The 23,195-nt window shown below is 53.7% G+C and overlaps 11 protein-coding genes across 11 annotated transcripts; 5 read left to right on the plus strand and 6 right to left on the minus strand.

Annotated features, from left to right (window-relative positions):
- Window positions 1-48: 48 nt before the first annotated feature.
- AYO20_09264 (hypothetical protein) lies at window positions 49-2,595 on the plus strand (the record flags this gene model as incomplete). The annotated part of the gene is made up of 3 exons (XM_022647535.1): window positions 49-1,126; window positions 1,187-1,348; window positions 1,523-2,595. 3 exons carry the CDS (start codon window positions 49-51, stop codon window positions 2,593-2,595), a joined length of 2,313 nt encoding a protein of 770 aa, XP_022496524.1.
- A 271-nt stretch (window positions 2,596-2,866) lies between these two features.
- AYO20_09265 (hypothetical protein) lies at window positions 2,867-4,801 on the minus strand (the record flags this gene model as incomplete). Its single annotated transcript, XM_022647536.1, has 4 exons — window positions 2,867-3,610; window positions 3,691-3,831; window positions 3,907-4,546; window positions 4,662-4,801. 4 exons carry the CDS (start codon window positions 4,799-4,801, stop codon window positions 2,867-2,869), a joined length of 1,665 nt encoding a protein of 554 aa, XP_022496525.1.
- A 418-nt stretch (window positions 4,802-5,219) lies between these two features.
- AYO20_09266 (hypothetical protein) lies at window positions 5,220-6,002 on the minus strand (the record flags this gene model as incomplete). Its single annotated transcript, XM_022647537.1, has 3 exons — window positions 5,220-5,394; window positions 5,479-5,598; window positions 5,653-6,002. The coding sequence occupies 3 exons, from the start codon at window positions 6,000-6,002 to the stop codon at window positions 5,220-5,222; spliced, it is 645 nt and encodes a 214-aa protein (XP_022496526.1).
- Window positions 6,003-6,697: 695 nt separating this feature from the next.
- On the minus strand, window positions 6,698-7,546 carry AYO20_09267 (hypothetical protein; the record flags this gene model as incomplete). Its single annotated transcript, XM_022647538.1, has 1 exon — window positions 6,698-7,546. One exon carries the CDS (start codon window positions 7,544-7,546, stop codon window positions 6,698-6,700), a length of 849 nt encoding a protein of 282 aa, XP_022496527.1.
- Window positions 7,547-8,853: 1,307 nt separating this feature from the next.
- On the plus strand, window positions 8,854-11,202 carry AYO20_09268 (hypothetical protein; the record flags this gene model as incomplete). Its single annotated transcript, XM_022647539.1, has 1 exon — window positions 8,854-11,202. One exon carries the CDS (start codon window positions 8,854-8,856, stop codon window positions 11,200-11,202), a length of 2,349 nt encoding a protein of 782 aa, XP_022496528.1.
- A 406-nt stretch (window positions 11,203-11,608) lies between these two features.
- Window positions 11,609-12,683, plus strand: AYO20_09269 (hypothetical protein; the record flags this gene model as incomplete). The annotated part of the gene is made up of 3 exons (XM_022647540.1): window positions 11,609-11,770; window positions 11,831-11,990; window positions 12,061-12,683. 3 exons carry the CDS (start codon window positions 11,609-11,611, stop codon window positions 12,681-12,683), a joined length of 945 nt encoding a protein of 314 aa, XP_022496529.1.
- A 181-nt stretch (window positions 12,684-12,864) lies between these two features.
- AYO20_09270 (hypothetical protein) lies at window positions 12,865-14,520 on the minus strand (the record flags this gene model as incomplete). Its single annotated transcript, XM_022647541.1, has 2 exons — window positions 12,865-13,323; window positions 13,405-14,520. The coding sequence occupies 2 exons, from the start codon at window positions 14,518-14,520 to the stop codon at window positions 12,865-12,867; spliced, it is 1,575 nt and encodes a 524-aa protein (XP_022496530.1).
- A 993-nt stretch (window positions 14,521-15,513) lies between these two features.
- Window positions 15,514-17,414, plus strand: AYO20_09271 (hypothetical protein; the record flags this gene model as incomplete). The annotated part of the gene is made up of 4 exons (XM_022647542.1): window positions 15,514-16,619; window positions 16,675-16,829; window positions 16,879-17,076; window positions 17,137-17,414. The coding sequence occupies 4 exons, from the start codon at window positions 15,514-15,516 to the stop codon at window positions 17,412-17,414; spliced, it is 1,737 nt and encodes a 578-aa protein (XP_022496531.1).
- A 195-nt stretch (window positions 17,415-17,609) lies between these two features.
- AYO20_09272 (hypothetical protein) lies at window positions 17,610-18,675 on the minus strand (the record flags this gene model as incomplete). Its single annotated transcript, XM_022647543.1, has 4 exons — window positions 17,610-17,808; window positions 17,862-18,008; window positions 18,066-18,218; window positions 18,275-18,675. 4 exons carry the CDS (start codon window positions 18,673-18,675, stop codon window positions 17,610-17,612), a joined length of 900 nt encoding a protein of 299 aa, XP_022496532.1.
- Window positions 18,676-19,213: 538 nt separating this feature from the next.
- On the plus strand, window positions 19,214-21,396 carry AYO20_09273 (hypothetical protein; the record flags this gene model as incomplete). The annotated part of the gene is made up of 10 exons (XM_022647544.1): window positions 19,214-19,254; window positions 19,324-19,427; window positions 19,479-19,576; window positions 19,630-19,775; window positions 19,831-19,904; window positions 19,956-20,139; window positions 20,193-20,574; window positions 20,636-20,829; window positions 20,894-21,048; window positions 21,107-21,396. The coding sequence occupies 10 exons, from the start codon at window positions 19,214-19,216 to the stop codon at window positions 21,394-21,396; spliced, it is 1,668 nt and encodes a 555-aa protein (XP_022496533.1).
- Window positions 21,397-22,025: 629 nt separating this feature from the next.
- Window positions 22,026-23,170, minus strand: AYO20_09274 (hypothetical protein; the record flags this gene model as incomplete). The annotated part of the gene is made up of 2 exons (XM_022647545.1): window positions 22,026-22,841; window positions 22,988-23,170. The coding sequence occupies 2 exons, from the start codon at window positions 23,168-23,170 to the stop codon at window positions 22,026-22,028; spliced, it is 999 nt and encodes a 332-aa protein (XP_022496534.1).
- Window positions 23,171-23,195: the final 25 nt, after the last annotated feature.

Raw genomic sequence — 23,195 nt, forward strand, 5'->3', positions numbered from 1 at the left:
GGTGGAATCTTTACAAGGCAGTCCTACACCAGGAGAAAACGGCGAAATATGCCGTCGTCGTGGTTAGAGGACGGGGAGCAGTTCCGTTACGACGAAATGGGCAGTTCGACACTTTATCAGCTGAACGAAGTACAGGTTCCCACGGACACGGACGGAGCTCAAGAACATGGCGAGCATGCTCTTTCAAGACCACCGGCTCCGCCGCTACATCAGCATCAGCATCAGCATCAGAGCACAATCTACTCGGCGCAAGGGCTATCAAGCCATGGCAGCTTTGGCACGTACAATCCCCACGACGCTTGGGGTTTTAATACCCCGACATCGAATCAGCAACGCATTCAGACAGCTGGGATGGCTGCGGCCGCGGCCCAGTATCCCGACGACATCGACCGGTCGCGGTGGCACGAGGCCCAGCCGCCCAAAGACCTCAGCTACAGCCCGGCGTTTTCGGATTCGCCCATCATCTCGAGCATCGGACACCGCGGCGTGAGGCGGACCTCGGACCTCGATTCGCTGTTTGAAGACAGCAGCGATCTCGGAGACGAGGAGGATCAGGTCTTGATGATGCATGTCGCCGCGGGAGTAGTGCACGACAGTCCAGCGGATGTCGGTGCCTTGCCTTCTGATCATAATCATCACGACGGCGATAGTTTCGAGCAGCCTTCTCCTTGCGGACTCAGTCAGCAGTTGCAGGGCCAGTTGAACGTCTTGTCGTCGTCCGAGACGGGGGTGGAACTGGTGCAGCTTGTGCATGGTCAGGGGCGATGTGACATGGACGATCAGCTTCAAGAACGACGACCGTATCCAGAAACCAGATCTGGAAGCCTTCACAATTGCCCCTGCGGCTGCGCCACTGCTGAATGTGCCTGTCATCCCGCGTACTGCGAATGTTCGGGCTGCGACCACACCGAGCAGGCGAGGCAGTTGAAGAGCGAGGCGGAAAACAAATGGGGTTTCGGAGGAGAAGCTGACAACCAAGGCTGCGGAGGCGGAGACTCACAGAAGAAGCCGTGTTCATGTCTCCCGGGCCTGTGTCGTTGCGAGACATGTGCCGAGCACACTGGTGAGATGGTCCCGGAGCCTGTCAACCGTTGCGCCTGTGCGATCAAGGGTCGAAAGATCGAGTGTCGGCCGGGCAGGTGTGCTTGTGCCGACTGTGACGTGCATGCGCTTGGTTGTGAAATAGGCGATGCCTCCAAAGAGCTGGAGCTGGGACAGCGACAAGAAGCGGAGTCTCAGCCGGTTGACGGGGGCGTACCATCACAGACCCAAGCATGGAAACAGGGAGAATCCTTCGCTGGAGGTTCACAGACAGTGCCGGAAGTCCATACGCCGCAGCCTTGCCGGTGTACATCTGAAGGAACGTGCTGCTGTCCGGCTGGCCGATGTGGATGCAAGGAAGGATGTTCCGCAGTCAGGGGAAGGGAGGTGAACAATCAACCACACTCGCCGTCTCAGCCCTGTCTTTGCAGAGATGGACGCGACTGTTCCTGCTTTCCCGGAACTTGCACATGTCGCAAAGCAGAGAATGAAACGGACCAAAGGGCATTGCACGGAGAGGAAGCTGTCAAAGTGATACGAACGCCGACTTTGGTATCGCGCCAGGACCATCGCCCGCTGCACCTCAAGCTGGCAGAGTTGATTGAAAGCCCTATACCCGTCTCGTCGTCGCCGCAGGGGAGTGCGGGAGTATACAGTCGAAAGGGGTCCGTACCCCCAACGATCCAACAGCCAACAACGCCAGCGTTCAGCCAGCGAAGCTCGATGCCCCCGAGTCGTCCAGACACTCCGCGGCCTCCTGTCGATTCCACGCCTTCGACACCATACGCAGCAGATGTGCTTCAGGACTACGTCCAACAGAGCATCGAGCAGAGACTGCCACCACCAGCACCAGCACCAGAACAAGATCAGATCCGCCAGAGTGTCGAGCCCGAGCTCCCCCCACCAAACTGGGCACGCGAGTCGACACCCGCATATGTCGACCGCTCATTGACGCCATCTCCATTGTCTAGACGGGACAACACAGATGTCGAGATGAAAGATATTTCCCCAACACTCTTGCCAGGAGACTTTGGACTAGAACTGTCGCTCCCGCCGCCAACCTCTGAACCTAGCGTGTCAGCGCCCACAAGACCAGCTCCTCCTCCCATCCCCGACGGCGGAGTTGTTATCATCAAGCAACCCAAGCGAGGCGAGCGGCGCAAGTCGGCGGTGCACGGCGCGAAAGTCGAGAAGCGCTCGGCGACGGGCTCGCCGGCGAAACCGAAGAGTCGGAACGTGACCAGGAAGCCGACGGCGTCGGTGGGAAAGTTGGTGGAAAAGGCCAAAAGGAAGACGAGAGAAGCTGCCGCTGAAGCTGCAGAAGGAGGAGGAACGGGACCAGAACAGGTCCAAGGGGCTAGCCTGCGGCATCCCTTGCTATCGAACAAGAAGGCGGCAGAACACGGAGGTAAAGTCGCCGCGGCGGTGGAGAGGATCGAACGACATGTCAAACAGCAAGATGAGGAGCAGAGTCTCACGCAGAAGGACGGGACGGCCGTGAGGAGGAGTCGGCGTGCGAATAAGGGGGTTCGGACTTCGTTTGGATATACTTGACCTAAGCGAGGGCTTGGGATATGCTCGTTTTCCCTTCCATCTCGGGGATTGTTCTGTGGTTTATGATCGATAGGCGAGATATTGTTCTGGCAGCGTCAAAGGCGTTTGTGTAGGTGTTCTCGACGGCGAGCTTGCATTCTCTCTCTCTCTTCGTGACACTTCTGCCTCCCTAGTCCCTACACAACACAGCTCTTGACTTCTTTCTCTACCCTTTGAAGATTTCGTTTCTCTTCAAGTTTGACCTTCAAGGGCGTTAATTCATGGTTCCACCTCACTCACTCGCGAGCGGATGAGACGACTGTTGCCGCCGAGCGAAATACCTCTGGACAAGACTCAGTGGTGACTGCGTCACAAAGACGCCTTCCAGACAGCACAGCAAATACGGCATTGACTGTAGAATCAGGAATGCGCAGTCATCTGCGGTAGCGCGGTGGGCGTCGAGGTCCTCGCATACGGCATCTATGGTCATATCTCCTCCGTCGTTGCCTGGTCTCGTAGACAACAACAAGGCTGCAGCCTGCACGTCGATCACGCTCATGAGCAGCTCGAGCATGAAGCTCCAGTAGCAGATCAACACGCCGGCCTTTTGGCCGTCCTGGAATCGCAGCTGGTACTTTGGATCCTGCAGGTCCGGGACGCAGACCGGGTCCGTGTAGGAATGGGCGCTGTCCAAGACGGTGTCGGTGGTCCAGTAGATAGGCGCGGGCGAGTACGATTGCTTGAAGTTTTGGAACCATGCTTCGAGGTCAGCTTTCAATTGTGTAAAGTCTGCGACAAGCTTCTGGGTGACGTCCATCAATTCCCGGAAGTTGTTGCTTCGACCGTCTGCATCTCCTCGAGGGGTCTGCACGAGCAACGGGATCAGGTCATCCGTGCGATATAACAGGTCTGGAAGTCTCAGGGCGAGATCGTGAAGGATTTCCCGCCTCGTCTTTGGCCGATAAAAGAATGGAGTGTAGATCCAGGTCGGTTCGGATAGGAAGATGGGGCGTCGTCTCTGCAGAGCGACAAATATCTGGCAATTCGTAAGACTTGGTACAGAAATATAAGGGCGGCACTCGATGTTGGGTTGGCAAAAAACTGGCTTCTCCTTACAATTATACCGCGGAGTCCAGAGAAGGACTGTAGCAAATAAGGTGATTGGTACACTTCGGGTCCGGATATCTGGAGGATTTGGAGCATTCCCTCGTGATGGGCCAGGAAGCCCGATCGCATTTCTCCCAGATCATTCACGTACTAGCATTATAAGCCAAGCTGCCTAACATAATGTGGAAAGAAGAGCCTTCGGGGCCAGCCAAGGCTTATGCATACCTCGAATAGCTGCAGAGCTGTAGAGAGCGCTAGGAAAAGCTGATATTGGCTTGTCTGGCCATGTGCCAGTCCTCGCTGGAACTGAGACCCGATGAAAAGGCGGAATTCTCGCACCGCCGAGGTGTAGGCCGCTCGTGCCATTTCCGTCAGCTTGGAGTCCTTGACCAAGAGACTCAGATACATGGTCAGCAGGCTGAAGATTGATTTGTCCATGATATGCCGCGCGGACTGCTGGGCGAGAGGAAGCAACGAACGGATGCATACTGCCACGCTCGAGCAATCTCCTTCAGTGGTTGACTGTGGCACTCGATCGCCGCTAAAGACTCCGACGTGCTCTCCCGGTTGAAACGCATCCAAAATAGTCGAGTAGAAGAATTCTACAGGCTTCGACGAAAGGGATGTACCGGCAGTGAGCACGGCCGCTTGGCTATTTTGTACAAGTTGCTGAAGAGCCTCCAGAGCTGTGGGAGGAGTAGCAGCCGCTACGGTCTGCGTCTCGGGGGGTAGGTTAGACTGAGAGTGTGCGGTCCGTCTCTGCATGGCAACCCTGAGAGCACCGCGGTGAGATTGTGTGCGCATGTTCTGTGCATTACGGTGGACGTAGATGCGGGCATTGTTGATTCCGCTGCATTTGATCCCCCTAGCGACACATCTGTGGCACTCTGGTTCCTCCAGACCGCACTACCCGTCCGACATGAGAGATTAGCCATGAATCCCGCGCCTGTGATAGAGTTTGGGGCACAAAACGCCTTTACCTTCTTGCGTCTCCGGCGACATTCGTCACAGCGCCGCGATGTCCCAGGAGAACTGGTGGCCATTTAATGTTTCCAAGAGACCAAAAGGGAAGGGAGAGCGACAGGAGAAAGATGGAACTTGTAATACCCTCTTCCTCCATGACAGCTTTTTTCATTATCGACAGGTGTAGGGTGTAGAGTACCACTGTTGAGTAATCATGAGGGACGAATGGTTTGATGGAGAAGCGGCAAAGGCAGAACCAGACCTCCACAGTTATTGATGAAGCGTGAGGTGGCGGAGGTTAAGTCCGTCCAAGTCTCCGCTGTCCCAACGCTAGGACCAATTGGGAAGTCAGCGCGCCCGGCAAGAACCAATGACACTTTGCGAGGCTACCAATCCAGTATATATGGATTGTGTTGATATGGACCAAGTCTTGTCATCAGTTGTTCTTGTCTGTTGCCACCTTGATATTGTCTATTGATCTTTCTGTTTCTTCCTCGTGGACCCAGCTGCCCTTCCCTTCCTCCATCCGGAACTCTGCACACAGGGATGTCATCTCAGTAGCAAGTAGCTATTTGTCACTCCAGGCTCTTCGCCCATTCGCCGACAGTCAAGATCCTATTGGCAAACAACGGCCAGATCAATTTGGTGGCCACGTCTTTCTGCTCTGTGCTGAACCCAGCTGTCCCGTCCGAGCTGTTTCGACGCTTAGCCGCGAGATTTCTCAACGATGCGAGAGTAGGCAAGTTCAATCTTACAGCATGGTCAAGTTGTACCCACTTTGACTCGGTCAGCATTGTGCGTTATTGTATTCTAGTTACTCTAGGGACAACTTACAGCTCATATCCGTATCGTGCCGTGGCCTCGACACATGTGTTTGTGACAAGACCCGCCAGGACCAAGTTGCGAATCCCTCGCTGTCGGAGTTGATAGTCGAGGTCCGTATTTTGGAAAGAGCTGTAGCTTCAGTTGAGTGAAAGCAGGAAAACACCGAGGGTGACGGTCTCAAACCTGGAATTGAGATGCTGTGAGACGACGACGTCCCCGTTCTCAGGATTCGGCCCCAACCCTTCATAGACCTCTGCACCCCACGAGCCCTTCTCAAAGACCAAGTTTTCTTTGAGGCCTGTCAGTGACCAATTCATCATCTGCCACCCTTGAAACGAGTATTTATCCGTCTGGCAATGTAGGCAATAGTAGATGGGGATTTTGTTCTTGCGCGCCGTGGCGACAACCTCTTTCAAATGCTCAATAGTTCCGGTGGCGGCGATGCTCTCTGCCAGGCGTGGGTTCAGTTTCCCTTCGGGATGGAGGAAGTCATTGTAAGGATCGATGAGGACGACAGCGGTTTGGCTTGCCATGGTAAAGTTAGACGACTCTCTGGGGATGTTCCTGTGAGTGCTTTGGGACTTGGTGACCTGATATTTCTTGTGCTCCTTGAGAAAGGATTTTGGTGGCCTAAATATCATTTTATCGGTGAGTAATCAGTTCTTCTGTATTGTTAATGAGGCTCTCAATATCGGTGAATCTCGTAATGTCGGCACTTTGAGTTCATTCTTGGGAGTAGAATGCTGTCCAATCGTTAAAGAGGTGGCTTGTTCTGATATGGCAGTCGACGCGCCAAAGAGAGACCCGACGCCTCCGCAAGCCACAACCCTCCACCGATAGACCCATATTCCCGAGCACAATCGACGGTCGTGCGCGTTTTACAATTCACTTCGCGCCCGCTGACAGACATGCCAATAGCAAGGAGTTCGCCTTCAGAAAGCCCTGTAACTTTAGTAGAGCGGGTCGTCAAGTCACCTGGCCTCAGTACCGCCTTTCACGACCGATAGCAATGAAAAGAGATTGTTCAACCTGTCCATGAATGATTGATACGTATTCTGGTGACAACACGACAATTCGAGAGACTAAAAAGTCGTCCCCATATGATGGTGCCTCTAGGCGATGAGCACAACTGTGTTTCTTCCGTGAGCAAGGCATAAATGCTGAAAGCACAGACCTTGCTCCTTCGGAATCGTTTAATTTGTAGACGAGGCTTCCAAGTCAACCGACACTACTTCGCCGCCTCCCTGTCCACCTCATCCGCAAACTCTTTGAGATTCTGGAACCTCCACGCATATCCCACCAGCTTCTTTTCGAGTGCCATCTTGCTTTCTGCCTCCTTTCCCCATTTTGGCCCATCTCCAATCAGCCACACCGAACTTAGGCCTAGTCGCTTTGCAGGAGCTTGATCGTGGCCGAGACTCTGCGCAACATGAAGAATTTCCTCTTTCTTGACACCATAGCTAGTGCAAAACTGGATCAGGGTTTCCAGTTTTGCGTCATCCGCGCGGGAGGGATCGTCGCCAAAGTTCTCTGCAGTAAAGAGTTTCCACCAACCGACCTCTTGGAGACGACTTGCCGCCGAGATTGAAGTAGTGTGCCAGGCAAATGTATCAATGTTCGAGAGAGCCACGAGCCTATAGTGCCTACTTAATCTCTTCAGAGCGTCGAGGGTCCCTGGGAACGTGGGCCACCCAGAAATGACAGCCACGCTTCCAAATTGCTTTGCTTCATCTTCACTACTTTCCACGCCCAGTTCTTTGGCAATGCGTCTCCATATCTCGGCTAAGATCCTATCGAACCGTTTGACGGGCTTCTCCAGCTTGATGGCGTCTTCCTGGCGCTGAAACAGCTTCAGAAACTCGATGGAGCCAACGGAGGCGGAGTCAGGGACGGTTGTCGTGAGAGGCGTAGGATCGAGAAAGGGTGACGATGCCGGGAGACGAGAGAGGAGGGGCTGAAACGAGTCTAGAATGTGCGCTTTATACTCGATCAGAGTGCCGTACACGTCAAAGGAGATGACTTTGTAATCGAGAAGCGGGAGTGGCGGGTTAGTTGGTTCGGGCATAGGCAGGGCCATGGTGTCTTTAACAAGCAGGACTGTGGCTTGATTGATATGCACTAATCTCCTAAGTCTCTGGTGAGTGAGTTGGTGGTAATTCGAGGTGATAAGATGGTGAGCGAGCGTGTCCGTTTCAAATGACAAGACGATGCATTCGAAAGACGACGCCAAGCGCTGGTTGGAGCAAAACGTCATTCTGGTCTTGGCGATCACGGGAAGCCAAAGTATAAAGCGGCATGGCGTGCATGGCTGCCGTTAGGCTCGGAAGGAGCGGCCCGCAATGTACCAGTAGCAAGTGCAAATCTGGGCTTCTATCATTTTCAACATTCATCGCTTCAATTCATTTCTCATTGATTAGCATCGAGGAAGCCCTGAAAGACAACAGCTTACATGCATTATGTCCGGCTCATCCCCATCAGCTTCTAGTCTACCCGGTCGGCAACACGTGGCTGAAGTGGTCGCTGGAGCATCTATTGGCAGACCTCCTGGCTAAAGCCCAGATTCAAGCCAAAATGCTCCAAGCGAGGTGCAGGTGCATCAGCTGTCCATCCACTCGTTCAACTAAGACTGCTAGTCATGACCGAAAGATCAATGAAGTGACCAAAGCAGCGAAAAACGACTCAGATGATAGTCCAGGACCCTTGGTGCTCAGGTGCTGGTCCTCCTGCCTTGATACAGCTGAGAGTCGTGCTGTACAGGGTGCCGGGTGCTTGACAGAAGACTGACTTCGTCAAGGATCTGCCAGCCATTATTAGAGTCGATCCCCCTTTTTCGCAACAACTGACTCCACTAAGTTTCTCCGTTCGGCTTGAGTACAGAAAAGGTGCTTCAGGGTCTCAGCCACGTGATGGTGGCTGGCTGAGGCCTACCATGCGACAGTCCAGCCTTCAGCCTCAGGCCGCGAACTGAAGCTCCAGACCCGTCCTCAGCCAGCCTTGGAGTATCAATGTGCGCATGCACTTTATCTGATTTGCTCCCGTTACAGGAAACGCAATTACCCTCGTGCGTCTCGATTGAAATGGTGGATATGTCTCTGGCAATGTCTGGCTTGGAGCTGACGCAGAGGACACGAATACCGCAAAAGAGGTGGGCGAGCTCAGTCTGGAACCACCCAAAGGTTTGAGCTCTCAGAGCCTTCCAAGGAAATAGGGAACTCTGAGCAAATGGTTGGTATAAGTAACCCTCGTTCCTCTCCTCGACAGCATCTGTTCTCAAGAATTAACATATTGACAAACACTCTGTAACACTACCGACGCTTTTCTGCCCTCTCTTGGTGTTTCTTTTTTCAGTCCTACGTCACAATACATTGCTCCGTCCTGGACAATATGGCCTCCATCATCGTACCCAATGCTCTTCCTACCACTGCCGAAGGTTCCAGCTTTGACAAGCTGCCCAAAGTTGAGGTCAAGTCTGTGGTGGAGGATCCTTTACTTGCAAGTCGGCCCAAGTTTGAACTGATTCCGCAAGTTTCCATCAAGTCCGTTCCCGAAGAAAGCAAGTCAGAGGCGTCCGATGATGCTGTCAACACCTTGATCTGCGCCCATGCCCCCGTCCGCTCAACTTATCATAGGGAGGCTGTCTCCTTCCGTTCGGATATCCAAGTGCATCTCAGATCGGTACAGAAGACCAGCGACGATATGCTCTTCAGAATCCGGGAGATAGTCGAAAGTCTCGACAAAGCAACCCATGAGAAGCTCCTCCACAAAGAGCAGTACGACAGTTTGTGCCAGAGATACAAGGATGTCACCGCCCGGTTTGAGATCTCCACTCAAGAGTGCGTCACGTTGAGGACCAGACTCTACGAGATGTCAAAAGCACGAGATCGTGCCGAGATCGAGCTCGAAGCTTTGAGTGGTCACCTCCTCGAGAAGGAGCACGAATGTATGGAACTCAAGGAAGAGACGAGCGTTCTCCACAAACAGATTGTGTCCATGGAGGCAACGTTGGTGGACATCACTTCCAGACTGGTTGAGGCCGAAGCCACCTCTCGGATCCGCCTTGAGGAGTACAACGCCGCCGTCAAAGAGCTCGAGATCCTGAAAGCTTCCATGTCTGTCCTCTTCACAGAAAAGGAGACCTTGGCCACGGAGCTCGCAATCACACGCATGCAGTTCAAGGAAGTTTCCTCCAAGCTTGAAGTGATCAAACAGAAATTCATCAGCATCGAGCACAAGTGTGGCTCTCTGGAAACGGAACTCAGGTCGATCAAGGAAGAACTCATCAAGGCGAAAGAGGCAAGAGATAAGGCCATTGCAGAGCGCAAGGAGGCTATCCATGAGCGTGACCTGGCGGTCCAACGTATGGACGAGGCGATCGAGGACAGGAATGGTGCTATTCGAGCGCGGGACAGTGCCATCTTCGACTATCAGAGTGCAAAGACCGAGCTGGTCCGGGACCAAACCTTGCTCAAGGACTACCAGCTGAACTTGGAAACGCTACAATATCGATTCGAAATTGTCATCAAGGAGCGCGACTATGCCGTGCATAGCCAATCCAGCCTTGAGCATTTTCGGGACGAGCTTGTTGAGCAACTCAAGGAGGCAGACGGCCGGGCTCATCACTTCAAGATCGAGTTCGAGAAGGCTGTCGAGGCTAAGCAGCATGCCCAGAATGACGTCCAAAGCACCCTGAAGAAAATGGAAGACCTACGCCATGACAAGGACGTCCTTGTCATCGAGCGAGAACAGCTCTACATTCAGTTGAAGGAGTCCGAGGCTCGACGGAACGAAGCAATTGCCAAGGAATCCAAGGCATTTGAAGAACTTCTTGAAGCCACCCAAGAGTGTGCAAGGATGACAAAGAAGTATGAGGACATGGAAGATGAGTACCAGAAGGCCGACAAAGAGCGCGCTATCCTTGATGAGAAACTCAAGATCATTGAAGCCGAGCTCAAAGCTGCCAAGGTGAAAGAGGCCTTGATGGCTGACCAGCTCGAGCACGCCAAGGCAGACGAGATCAAGGCACTCCGGGAGCGGAATGAGATGGCTGAAAAGCTATCGGTGTCCGAAGAGCTCAACAAGACACTGAAGCAACAAAAAGATGAGATGGAGAGGCAGCTTCAGGCCAAGATCAAAGAGCTGGAAGGCAAGTTGGTGCAGAGCGGAGATGAGAGCACCACGCTCAAAGCCAAGATCGACACACTCGAGAAGGCCTGTACAAAGGCTGAAGGCGAGAGGGACAACAAGATCAGAGAGCTCGAAGACACGAAGCACCAGGCTGCCGACCAAAAGAACAAACTTGACAAAGAGATTGTGGATCTCAAGAACAACGTCGCAGAAGCCCAGAAGAAGGAGCGCGAGACTGATAAGATGCTGCAAGAGAAGGCTGGCGAGCTTGAGAAAGAGAAGGGAGCCATGAAGAACTATTCTGGCAATGGTGAAGTGAGAGGCAACATCTGGGTGAAGAACATCAATTACGGCACAATGCGTCTCCCGGACAGCCACAAGGCATACAAGATGGCTCTTGACCGCTTCTACAATTCAAAGGCCACTCCACTCAGAGCAGACAACAAAGTCCTCGGCTGCGATCCTAACCCTGGTGTTCAGAAGACCTTGATTGTACGCTGGGCTCAAAAGGACAAGGAAGGCAAATGGGAAGACAAGAAGGCTCTCTTTGTGTGGGAGCGAGGCTTGACTGGTGATGAGATTGACTTTCCTGTCGTCGGAAAGGTTTAAGGGAAGGGAAGAGGCTCGCTGGGGGGAGGGTAGCGGTGAGGCGTGGAGGGAAGCGGGCAGATGCATAGGGTACGCATGCCGCAATTGGCTTTTTCTTTGTTTCTCCAGCGATAGTTTTGTATCTTGTGTAATCTGATCTTTTCAACAGCCAGCTCGCTTGACGAAGCGACTCAAATCATGTACGAGGAGTAGCAGGCAGCAGCCCTTTGACGACGAGTCCTGCACACAGCCTCGTCGACAAGACCATAATGCACTAACCCATTTAGGCTTAGTGTCATCAGATGAAACTGTGACATTCTGCCACCATCGAGACGATTCATTCACTTGACCCTTTTCTGCCCGTGAGGCCAGAATCAAATCAGTCTTTGGTACTGCATGTATGCATGCCATCTCACACCAGCGAGCAATGTCTGGCAAGAACCCAAGCTCAATCCTGGCACGGTTGCTGGAGTCGGGCGAGTTCAGCGATCTAAAGTTCCTCTGCAAAGGCGACGAGTTCAAGGTCCACAAAGCGATCGTGTGTACGCAGTCACCGGTGATCAAAGCTGCCATCCAAGGAGCATTTGAGGTACGGCTCTCTGTGGTAATATACTCGGGAGGAGCCTGGTGTGTTGACGCGGCATGGCAGGAATCCCACACCAGTGTCATTAAAATGGACAACTTCGATCCCAAAGTCGTGAAGCAGCTGGTCCAATTCATGTATACTGGCGACTACGATATTGAAGAGGTCCGACGCGACGCTTCCGAAGAAGCTACTTCCGAGGTGGTCGGTGATGTGGTGGATGGAGGTAAGAAGAACTGCTCCGTGTGTTACATCACGTACATCCCTTGCACAACTGACCAAATGGTTGAAAACAGGTTCATTGTCGGATGGGCAATCTCAACCTGACGAGAACGAAATCAATCGCACAGGCTCCCCTTCGGCACCGCAGCCCGAGGTGAGCGCAAGAGATCCGCTTCTTGAACATATCCACGTCAATTCCATCGGCGACTATTACGGCATTGAAGCACTCGTTTCCCTCGCGAACAGCAAGATTGAGCAACTTCTCCAAGACGACCCGGCGGAGAACTCTTGGGTTGAGACTCTGCCCGGCGCAATCGAAGCGGCCACCCACTCGACAGGAGACCAGGAAGTCCTACGCATCTTCGCCACGGCGATCGCACCCAACATCTCCTCACTCCTCGGTATGGAGCAATTCCGGCGCCTCAGCGTGCTGACGGACTTCTCACTGACGGTCCTGGACAAGTGCGCGCGGAAAATCCATGCCCTTTCCCTCCAAGACCAGTCGAACAAGTATCTCCTGCAGGACTGGGAGAGGCGCCGAGGTGAACAGGACACGGAAATTGCAAAGCTAAAAGATTCTCTAAGGATGCTGAACAGGACGAGGCAGTGCAGGAACTGCATGGCGGAATTTACGTGTTCGATCGATACGCGCGAATGTATTCTCCGGTGCACCAAGTGTCTGTGTAAGCACCACTAGTTTCACTTTTGGACATCTGATCTGTTTGGCACGAGTGGGATTTGAAAACGGCCTGCTTCGATTGCCGCAGGCGCGCTGTACTCTTGTTTTTATTCAATCAATGCCAGTCTCCCAAAAAGAGGGATAGAAGGGGAAAAAAAACACTCCCTGTCCTGACCTGGTCTGACCTGGTCTGTAAAGATCAAGCCAGCCCCTGTCTCTGCTTCTGCTCGGCCAACCACCCACGGGCAATGTCCTCGTGCTTCGAGAAGGTCACGCTGTCGCCGAACCCCTTCAACCACGTGATGAAGCGCTCCGACATGCCAATGATGTGCGCGAGCCCCGACGTGTCCGGGTGCATGAGGATCGGGAAGACAAAGTCGGTGTCCTCGGTGCCCTCGTTGGAGTGGTCCCACAGCCACAGGAACTTGTCTTTCCACATCTGCTCCACGACCCGCGTCGACACGTAGCCCATGCTGTTGGCCAGGTGCGGCAGGTACTGCAGCGGCATCATGTCCTCGTTGTACCAGCCGCAGGGGATTTCGACCAGCGGGTGTTGCCCCACAGGGTACGTCTGCGGCGAGATCTCCGTCGGGTGCAGCCACGACGAGGCTGGTTGGGAGAAGTCGATGGCCTTGATAGGCGGGTCGCTCGGCGTGAACTGCAGGAACCACAATCAGAAAAATCGTCTGGGAAATGCAAAGAATGACTAGTAGAGAGGGGGAGGCTTAGCAGAACATACATATGGCTGCGAGTCGTGGTGCATGAGCGACGTGTCGTAAAGAAACTCGTGCTGTCGCAGCAATTTGACCGTCGTCTCCCTGATCGTGTACATCGGGGCCCGATACCCTCGGGGCTTCTTGCCGCACAGCTTCGTCGCCACTTCTATGCATTTGAGGAGGACGTCTCGCTCTTGCTCCTCGGTCATCTGGTATATCCCTTCGTGTGAGTAGCCGTGGAGGCCGATCTCCGCCCCTGACTCGACAACCTGTTTGACAGCGTGGGGAAACGTTTCGACCGTGTGGCCTGGGATGAACCACGTCACCTTGTCCGCAATGCCGCATCTTTTGAGCATGTCCAGGAGGCGGATGGCACCGACCTGACCGGCGAAGATACCGGATGAGTAATCGGCCATGTTGTTATCCTTGTGGCACCCAGTTCCGAGCCAATGTGACACGGCATCGAAGTCAAATGACAACGCGACCTTGACGCGGCGGCGACGTGGTGGTGCCACTGTTAGTGGGATTTGAGCCAGGCTCCCCGCGTCTGAGACGAAATATTCGCAGTCTGTTGGCATGCCCCCGTTGACTGGTGCCAGGTCTTGAGGGCAAGCGCTCATGACGATGATGAGGTCCGTCTGAGCCTGCAAAGTAACGAACTGGCCGCGCTCCGAGGTTGGAGTCTTGATATCCAATCCTCCACGGTGGTCAATGGCGACGTTCATGAACAGATTCAATGGATCAGGCACCCAGTCATCTGCGATGTGGAAGCCTGGAAAATTGTCCTTCAAGGCTTTGTGCATGTTGTCGGTGCAGTTATCATGATACCCGTCGAAGCCTTGCATGCGATACCTCTCGGCGTCGCAGGCTGACCAGATGATGTCGTGAACGCCCTTGGTCGTGTCCTCGGTCAAAACGAGCATGGGCTTCCTTCGAGTGCTGTACAAGTTGTCGCCCTTTGAAAGAGCCACCTTGAGCAAGATGGTTCTGGTATGAACCATCGACAGGAAGTCATTTGGGTCGTTGGGGTTGAAAGCCCAGAAGTCTACCACTTGCTTGCCATACGTGTTGACTACCTTCAATTCCTGTCCAGCCTTGACAGAGACCGCAACCGCCTTCCGCGCTGGTAAGATGGCCATCTTGTTGGGGTTTCGGGGTGATCAACAGTGAGGGCTGTCGACAACTGGAGACTGCAATGCAGATTTCGATGACTTTCTGCGATGTAGCTGCAGGGACAAGATATTTCTACACATGTTTCTCATGCATGGAGCTCCCCAGGTCTCCATAGCTCTTCGGACATGACCTTTCAAGCGCTCATGTCCGAGGGTGTCGGAGACCGACGCTTTGTGGGGAGCCGAAGAAGACTTAAGACCCCTCTTCTTGAGTGGCTGAGATGTTCTCCTTGAACAATTACCCAGAGATCATACTTGGTCGGAACATGGATGTGGAGGATGGTGAGCCAGCCTTGCCAGCCTGGATCAACCCTGAGCAACGGTGGTGATGCTGCTCTTACATCTTGACAGCTAGCGCCTTGGCTGAAATTCCTATCCGGGACAACTTGATGCCGCCCTGTGTTGCACCCAAAACAGTCTAGCGCAGCCTGTCCCCATTTGTGGTCACGTGGGGGACTTGCTGGTTCAAATGTCAATGGCTTTCGTCAAAATGCGATATCATCTTATCGCATTCATCTTTGAAATGTCCCCGGCTCGGTGTTAGCAGGACACAGCCACAAATTCCAGTTCTGATACCGAACCTACCATGCAAGAAGCTGCCACCGAGCATGATTCCTCCCGCAGACGGCGTTTCAGGATACGGAGCGAGTTTGGCCTAGCAAGACAATGGCGAAGTCGTAAGAATCGCCCATGTGATGCCTGCCGGAGACGAAAGAGCGCCTGCGTCATCGAAGACCGGCCACCATGTGAGTGACCTACTGTATGGATAAGCCTCGCTTCACAGACTCACTCATTGGAGAAGGTCTCTTCTGTAGAGGAAGAGGACTAGAATGCCAATCCACTTCGCAACCCCGGACACGGCGCCATTCTGGCAGTCAAGAACCCGATCCAGACGACGAGCGGGGAGAGTCATTAGAGTCGCTGGCCGAATCACATGCTTGTGGAAATGGGATGCTAGAGATGCAAATCAGCCCGGGGAATACGGAGGGCCAACATCTTCTCCCTTCGCCAGACTCTCACGTCGGTGATGTGGACACGCGAAGTCCCCTGTCGACCACTCACCCGAGACCACCCAGTAGCAATGGGGTCCTTGGTCTAGAACCCAAAGTCCACACTTTGGAGGATGGGAAGAACCTAACAGCACATTGCATGGGACTGGCAGCGGAGCAGGATACTCATCTCCTTGCATCCTTTCGATCCGTCATCATCAACGAGACGAATCGCGTTGACGGCGACATCATTCAAGTCTACGCCGGCAATCCTGCCACTGGAACACCACCCCTTCACTTCTCCATACTGAGGGACTGGTTTATGCCATACGACAATAGAATCAAGGAGGAATCCTCACGAGAAATCGAATTCAAGGTGGGAACGTATGGACCCAGTCTTGTCCGTCTCTATTTCAAACATGTCCACCCTGTCTACTGTGTCGTATCCAAAGTCCGTTTCCTTCGAGCCTACAAGGAGGACAGGCTGAGCATTCCGGCATCCCTCCGAGGAGTTGTCTATGGAATGGGTGCGGTCTACTGGAAACAAGACCCCATACTGAGGACACTCCATCGCCCGTTTGAACAATACGAATTGTTCCACGCCGCCCAAGCTTCGCTGGAGAGGGAGCTCGACGCACCAAACCTCTGGAAGTTACAAGCCTGCCTCTTGATGATTCACGAGAAGGCGGCCGGTAATGGCACGTTTGAGACTCCACGGACCTGGACTCTATCAGCACAAGCCGTGGCGTGTGCCCAGATGATAGGTCTTCACCGCGACCCGACCCATTGGAAAATCCCTCAGTGGGAGAAGAGTCTGAGGAAGAAGTTGTGGTGGGCCACGTTCGTAACGGATATGTGGGCATCAGTGAGCCATGGAAATCCCTCTCTGATTCACTCCACATCATACACCACTTCAAATTTGGACATGGATGACTTGAGATTCGATGAGGATATTCCCGATGATCTTAAAGATATGGTTGACGTCGCAAGTGAAAGGTTTGATATTTCAACAGCCGCACGGTTCCTCGAGCTTGTGAAGCTTACCCAAATACTCCACACTCTTCTGGACGCTGCGTTGTAAGCGTCTTCCCTCTGTTAGGACGAGCGTCGATCAGACTGACCATCCTTACAGTTCCGATCACGCATACCGAGTCGCGATGACGGACCTTGCGAGTCAAGAAACCCGACTCTTGAAGATTCAGAGAGAACTTGAGTCCTGGCATTCGCTGATGCCAGTGTGTGTCACCATGAACTACAACACAGCCACATCCGAGTTCCGTAACAATGGTATGGTCAGTGAGATGCAGATCTGGTGTCCTGGCTGATTGATGATTAGCACCACTCCATCTTGCCTACTTTGCAACTCAAGTCCTCCTCTTCCGAGCTCTGATGACACCAGCCTCGATGGCCGCCAAAAACAACCCGCTGTCATCCCTAAGACGGTTTTTTGGCGCAGCCATAGAGCAACTTCGCGCATTCATAGCTTTCATGAACGAGATAACACTCGAGGTTCTGCGAGCATTCTGGGGCCGACGTAAGTCGTCCATTACTTCGTGTGATCACCCAGTAAAAATATCAACTGATAGAACAACAGATGGTCGATCGCAGTTGATCCTCATTGGCAATTTCTTGATACATCTATTCCTTCTATCCACCAGTCCAGAGCAAGTTTCCGGCACATTTCGGCTGCTGGAACAATTCCATGAATCCCTTCAGAGGATAGGTGAACTCGTCGACGAGGAATCCGTGAATCTCATCAGGCCTGTAGCGCTCAGAATTGACTCTTTCTTCACCCAGGCGGCGCAGATTATGAGGCGAGGCGTGACAAGGGATTCTTTCTCGGAGGTGACGATGGTGGAGACGCCTCCTTAGGGTCAAGGTTGCTGTTCCTGTACCCGGTCAAGCAGTCTTCGCAACAAGGGTTCGTTGACTGAAGTTGCTCACCCCCTTTGTCGGCGACTTCCGTTCCTTGTTCCCGCTCACGACGTACCGTAACACCATCATGTGTCACTCGGCCTCAACAGCCTCTCAGCGACACGTCTGGATCAGCCGAGAGCTTCACGGCTATCATTCGTCGTCTCCGAAAAACACCTTGATTGGCATCCAAGAATCGTTGACGACCTTGAAGCGGGTCTTGATACCACTGAGAGCGTCCATGTCCTCTTTACTCAGCTCCCAGCCATCGAGCTGGAAGTTGCTCTCTATCCTTGAAAGTGTCACGCTCTTCGGGATGATGCTGGTTCCTCTCTGGAGGCTCCATAACAATCTGTTCCAGGTCAGCATAATACCCTGTCTTGATAACAAGTGATGGACACTGACAAAACCTGGGCAGGAGTCTTGCCAAGTTTCTGGGCTATCTCAGATAATACAGGCTCCTTGAAGAGGGGATTGTCTGTTGCACCTCCGAGGCAGGAATAGGCCGTGCAGTGTATCCCCTTCGATGTGCAATAGTCTAATAGTTTAGGACTGCTCGTGGGTCAGCATGGCTTCAAGCACTGTTCAAGACGAGATGTAAAAACTCACGATGGATTGCCAGGGTGCAGTTCGATTTGATTCACCGCAGGAACCACCTTGCAAGATGGATCACTGAGGAGCCTATCCAGGTGTCGGATCTGGAAGTTGGACACGCCAATGTTCTTGACTTTTCCGGTATCCAGCAGTTTTTGCATTTCCTGCCTTTGCGGCCAAATCAGCGGCTATTGGTCTCACTCCCGTCAACTGCAGCAACCTACCAGGTCTTTACAAAGTCCCAATCCGACAGATGCTTCGAGGGATCCTCTGGGTCAGTGGAACAAGGGAAATGCACCAAATACAGGTCGATATAATCCAGTCCTAGGTCTGCCAATGACTTGTCGAATCCTGCCCGAACTCTGTGGTGCCATGGATTGTCCAGCTTCGTAGTGACCCAGATCTCCTCACGCGGAACTCCTGAGTCTCGGATACCCTGGCCAACCTCGACCTCATTCTGGTAATTGAGAGCTGTGTCGATGTGGCGATAACCCGTCTGGAGTGCGTGGCAGACAGCCTTGCGGACTTGGTCTGGTGGTGACTTCCAGGTTCCAAGACCTACAGCGGGAATTTCTGCTCCAGTGTTCAAGGTGAACTTCTGCGACGTGTGATTGATAGTCGCCATGGTTGCTTATCCGGACCTCCGGGATGAATGCAGAGATAACAAACGAACAAGGCGGCTCAGAGACATGATGCCGGGACCGCATTATCGAGTTGAGCTTTTGTACCAACCCAGCCATGGCCATAAGACTCGTTATCAACGCCTGGTCCACAAGTTAACCTCTGGACGGACAACTGGGAAGCCTTGTGGCACCGCAGGAGGCAACGTGCATGCGGAGAAGGGCCCAGATCGACTTGTATCCAGTTCGCCGAATCCAGACCAGACCATACAGGGAAAAGATACAGCGTTGGCAGAGATCGGCCAACTCTGCTCTCCACTTTATCGGCCAACTCTGGGGCAGCAGGGCGACCAGCATAATGTGCCTGTGCCACTTGACCAACCAATATGTATAAGCACTGTCTCCGACTCCCTCTCCCACCCAGATCGAAGTTTGCCCCATCCATCTCCTCCCGCGACTACACGTTTCATTCTTTTTCGTAACAGATTCCGCTGTTGCGGACACGTGCGGCCCGGCCACAGGAGTTCTTAACCAAAGCGCAGTATGGGGCTTAAGTGGGAACAGCTCAAAGAGCGGCTGCAAGTGTGAGCATTGGTCCTAACAAACTGCAAAATACCGCTGGGTGTCGACTTACTGACGATCGACGTTTCTAGGCCGAAAGATGAGGACTCGTACTACGACAACACCAGGTGGTGTAACCGGGATCTTATCCCCATGCCGCCAGAGAGACGGACCTGGGGTATCTGGGGATATTGTGGTCAGTGTACACAGATGGAGATCGAAAGATGCTTTTACTGATGCATCCCAGGATATTGGACTGTCTCAGGATCCTGCATTTCGGCATGGTCGACAGGAAGCACGCTACTGGCCTTTGGGCTCAGCCCACAACAAGCAATCGGCGTCGTGGTATGCCATTGTCTGGAGGATTTGAAGAAGGAACATACTCACAAGGAACTTAGATCTTGGGAGGTGTCCTGACTGGTCTTTTGGCCGTGGCCTGTGGCTGGATGGGTGAGAACCATCACATCGGCTTCACCGTGTCGTCGCGGTTCTCCTGGGGCATGCAGGGAAGCTACTTCCCGGTCGTGCTTCGTATCTTTGTTGCGTAAGCTCCTCGCGACCCAAGGCAATGATGGTTATGGGCTGACTTTGGTGTCCAGTTGCATGTGGTTCGGAATGCAAGCATACTGGGGAGGTCAAGCTACGAGAGTGCTATGGGGTGCTATCATTCCAGGTACGTCTGTCCGTGGTGGGTTAAAGTCTACGCTGACGAGATGTTCTGCAGGCTTTGCACACATGAAGAATTTCTTCAGTGAAGGCTCACACCTCTTGACAAACGACTTTATCGGATTGCTCATCTGGATGGCCGCTTTCATTCCGCTCGTCTTAGTCCGCCCCGAGCGTCTGCAGGTGCCCTTTGCGATCTCCTTCGTCCTCTTTGCCGGGTCCTGCTTTGGTATGCTCATATGGTAGGTTTTGGAGCCTTATACCCGGGTGGAGATACCTTGCTGATTGATGTCAGGGCCGTCCACGTTGCAGGAGGAGCTGGTCAAATGTTTCATGAGCCGGGATCAACCGACAATGTGGGCTGGGCGTTCATGTTTGGCATCACGGCCATTTTAGGCGCCTGGGGAGCTGGAACCCTGGGACAATCGGACTGGACGAGGTATGCCAACCGGAAATTCGCGCCGACACTGTCGCAGTTGGTTGCGGCTCCAATTACTATCGCTGTCACTGCCATCATTGGCATCATCGTCACCAGCGCTTCCAAGGACATTCTGGGAGATATCGTCTGGAACCCTATCTACCTGTTGGCCGATATCCAGGAGGAATACCACTCCAGCCCGCGAGCCAGAGCAGGTGTGTTCTTTGGCAGCTTGGGTCTCGTCAGTTCACAACTCGCGGTAAGTCTTGACCTTGGACGCTTTCACCCATCGTACTGCGGACAATTCTGACAGATCCTAGATCTCTGTTGTGTTGAACTCTGTGTCGACCGGTATGGACATGGCTGGTCTGTGGCCCAAATACATCAACATCGTGCGTGGAAGTTATATCATGGCGGTGATTGGTATTGCCACCCAGCCATGGCAACTTTTGAACACGGCCGACAAGTTCCTCAAAGTGCTAAGTGGCTTTGGCGTGTTTATGGCGCCTGCGACGTGAGCCCTTTCTCCTATTTTTCTGTATGCCGATCAAGAATTGGCTGACCTTTTCTCGTGGCAGTGGCGTCATGCTTGCTGACTATCACGTCGTCCGCCGCGCCAAGCTCAAGCTCAACGACTTGTACACGGGAGACAGCTCGTCGATCTACTGGTTCAACAAGGGTGTGAACTGGCGTGCCATAGTGGGGTTCTTTTCTGGCGTGTGGCCGTTGTTGCGTAAGTGCTTGGTTTCGCAAGACTTGAACAAGAGATTTGCTGACAGTTTTGGTTCTAGCTGGCCTCGTGGGAACCGTCAACAACAAGACAGACGCGTCCTTTGTCGGCTGGATCCGCCTGTACAACCTCACCTTCATCGTCGGCCTGGCGATCAGCTTCTTTGTCTTCTGGGGCCTGAACGTCTTGTTCCCGCCGCCCGGATTGGGCGAAGAGGCTCCCTTCGTCGAAGACGACGTCCTGTACGGAGTGCACGAGCATGAGCGCAGCTCCGAGAGTACGGATGAGAAGAACGTGGCCTTCAACGGCGGTGATTCCAAGCAAGGTGCTGTGGCGACGGTTTCCGTCTAGATTGTTTCCGCCACTCAGGTATTGGCAGGTGTTTTTTGCGATTGATGACAGCGGAGGTGTGTCCATGGACGTGATAGGGAAAGAATGGCTTCGGCCTGATGTCAGGAGCAGTCAAGACTCGAGAGACGTACGTGGTAGAGACATGCAGTCGAATGTTTGAGGGTACATCGTTCCTCTATAACGAATATTGTTCCTTGTTAATACCGGGAGACCAACTGGTGGCTGAAACCAGTACTCGTTGCATTTCTCGTGTAGAGGTGCGCATAGTGTCTAAATTCCCAGCAATTAGACCGTGTTCTTTAGCCCATCCTCCAGCGTCGACACCAGATCGGAAACTCCCGACAATTTACGTGCTGTACCGAGGACAAGAAATACATTCGCAGAGAGACATTTCTGCCTCCTTGAAGGCAAGAAATTAAACCAAACTGGGTTAATTACAAGGGTATCATAATCACAATTCAGACTTGAGCCGTTACGTTTTTGATATATAGAAAGAAAGAAAGAAGAGATCATCCATATCCACGGCCACATTCCCACGATGATGGGCAATGAATGATACTGTCTCCCGAGTTTTGATTGTTCTGGTCTTGATGATGAGAAGACACGAAATCTTTGAATGTGACCAAAACTCAGTAGGTCGCGTTCAACCGCATCTCGATGTACTCGCGGGCGTTGATGGGGTCGTACTTCTTGGGCCGGTCGTCGCCGTAGCAGCCGGGGATGCAGTCGATGGTGCGGTCGCGGTCGGCGGTGACGAAGTAAGGGATCGAGTAGCGGGCGCGGGTGAGGCCGTCGCGGGCCATGGGCGGGGCGCGCACGCGGTGCAGCGTCGACTTGAGGGTGTCGTTGCTCCAGCGCTGGAGGAAGTCGCCGATGTTGACGACGACGGTGCCCGGGACGTAGGGCGCCGGGTTGAATTTGCCCCGGACGTGCACGTCCTCGACCTCCAGCCCGCCGACCTCGTCTTGGAACAGCAGCGTCATGGTCCCAAAGTCCGTGTGCGCGGCGATGCGCTCCATGGCCCCGTCGCGCAGCAGCGCCGCCTCCACGGGCGGGTAGTGCAGCAGCCGCAGCTGGTTGTCCCGCTTGGTGTGGTAGCCGTGGAAAAAGTCCTCGGGGAGGTCCATGCCCAGGGCGATGGCGCGGAGGAGGCTCAGCGCCGTGCCGTAGCACGTGTCGAAGTAGCCGGTCATGAAGGCCCGGAACCCGGGCAGCACCTCCTCGGGGAACCAGATGTTGGGCGTGCGCTCGTCGTCCTCGCGGCCCAGCTCGAACGACTCCTTGAAGTCCGGGCACTTGCGCAGCTGGTCGATCGAGTCCTGGTCGAAGACCATCTGCACCACCTTTTCCCGCCCGACCCCGGAGTAGCCCCGGTGCCACCAGCCGTAGGGCGGGTGCGGTGCCTTGTCCTTGTCGGCTTGTGGGAGGGCGAAGAATTTGGAGCTCTAAACATGCACACACGAGTGTCACGTATGGTCAGCACGAGAAGAAAGACATCGTGGACCAGGCGAGCCCGCCCCAGTCAAGTCTGACCGGCACCCTCCTTTTCCAGCAACAAACCCGCGCAGTAAGTAAAGGGAAAAAGACTCACCCAGTCAAATGCCTGATCCACCAGTTCCTGGGGAACCCCGTGGTTCTTGATATAGGCAAATCCCACGTCTCGAAAGGCCTGGTAGACCAGTTTCCCCGTGGCGCGAGCCTCCTCGGGAGTGCCCGAGCGGATTGGTTCGAGGTCGATGATGGGGATGGCGAGTTCTTGCGGTTGGATGGCCATGGTGGCGGGGGGGGGTGTTCAAGGT

The sequence above is a fragment of the Fonsecaea nubica genome (assembly GCF_001646965.1).
Source record: "Fonsecaea nubica strain CBS 269.64 chromosome Unknown Scaff83, whole genome shotgun sequence".
Lineage (NCBI taxonomy): Eukaryota > Fungi > Ascomycota > Eurotiomycetes > Chaetothyriales > Herpotrichiellaceae > Fonsecaea > Fonsecaea nubica.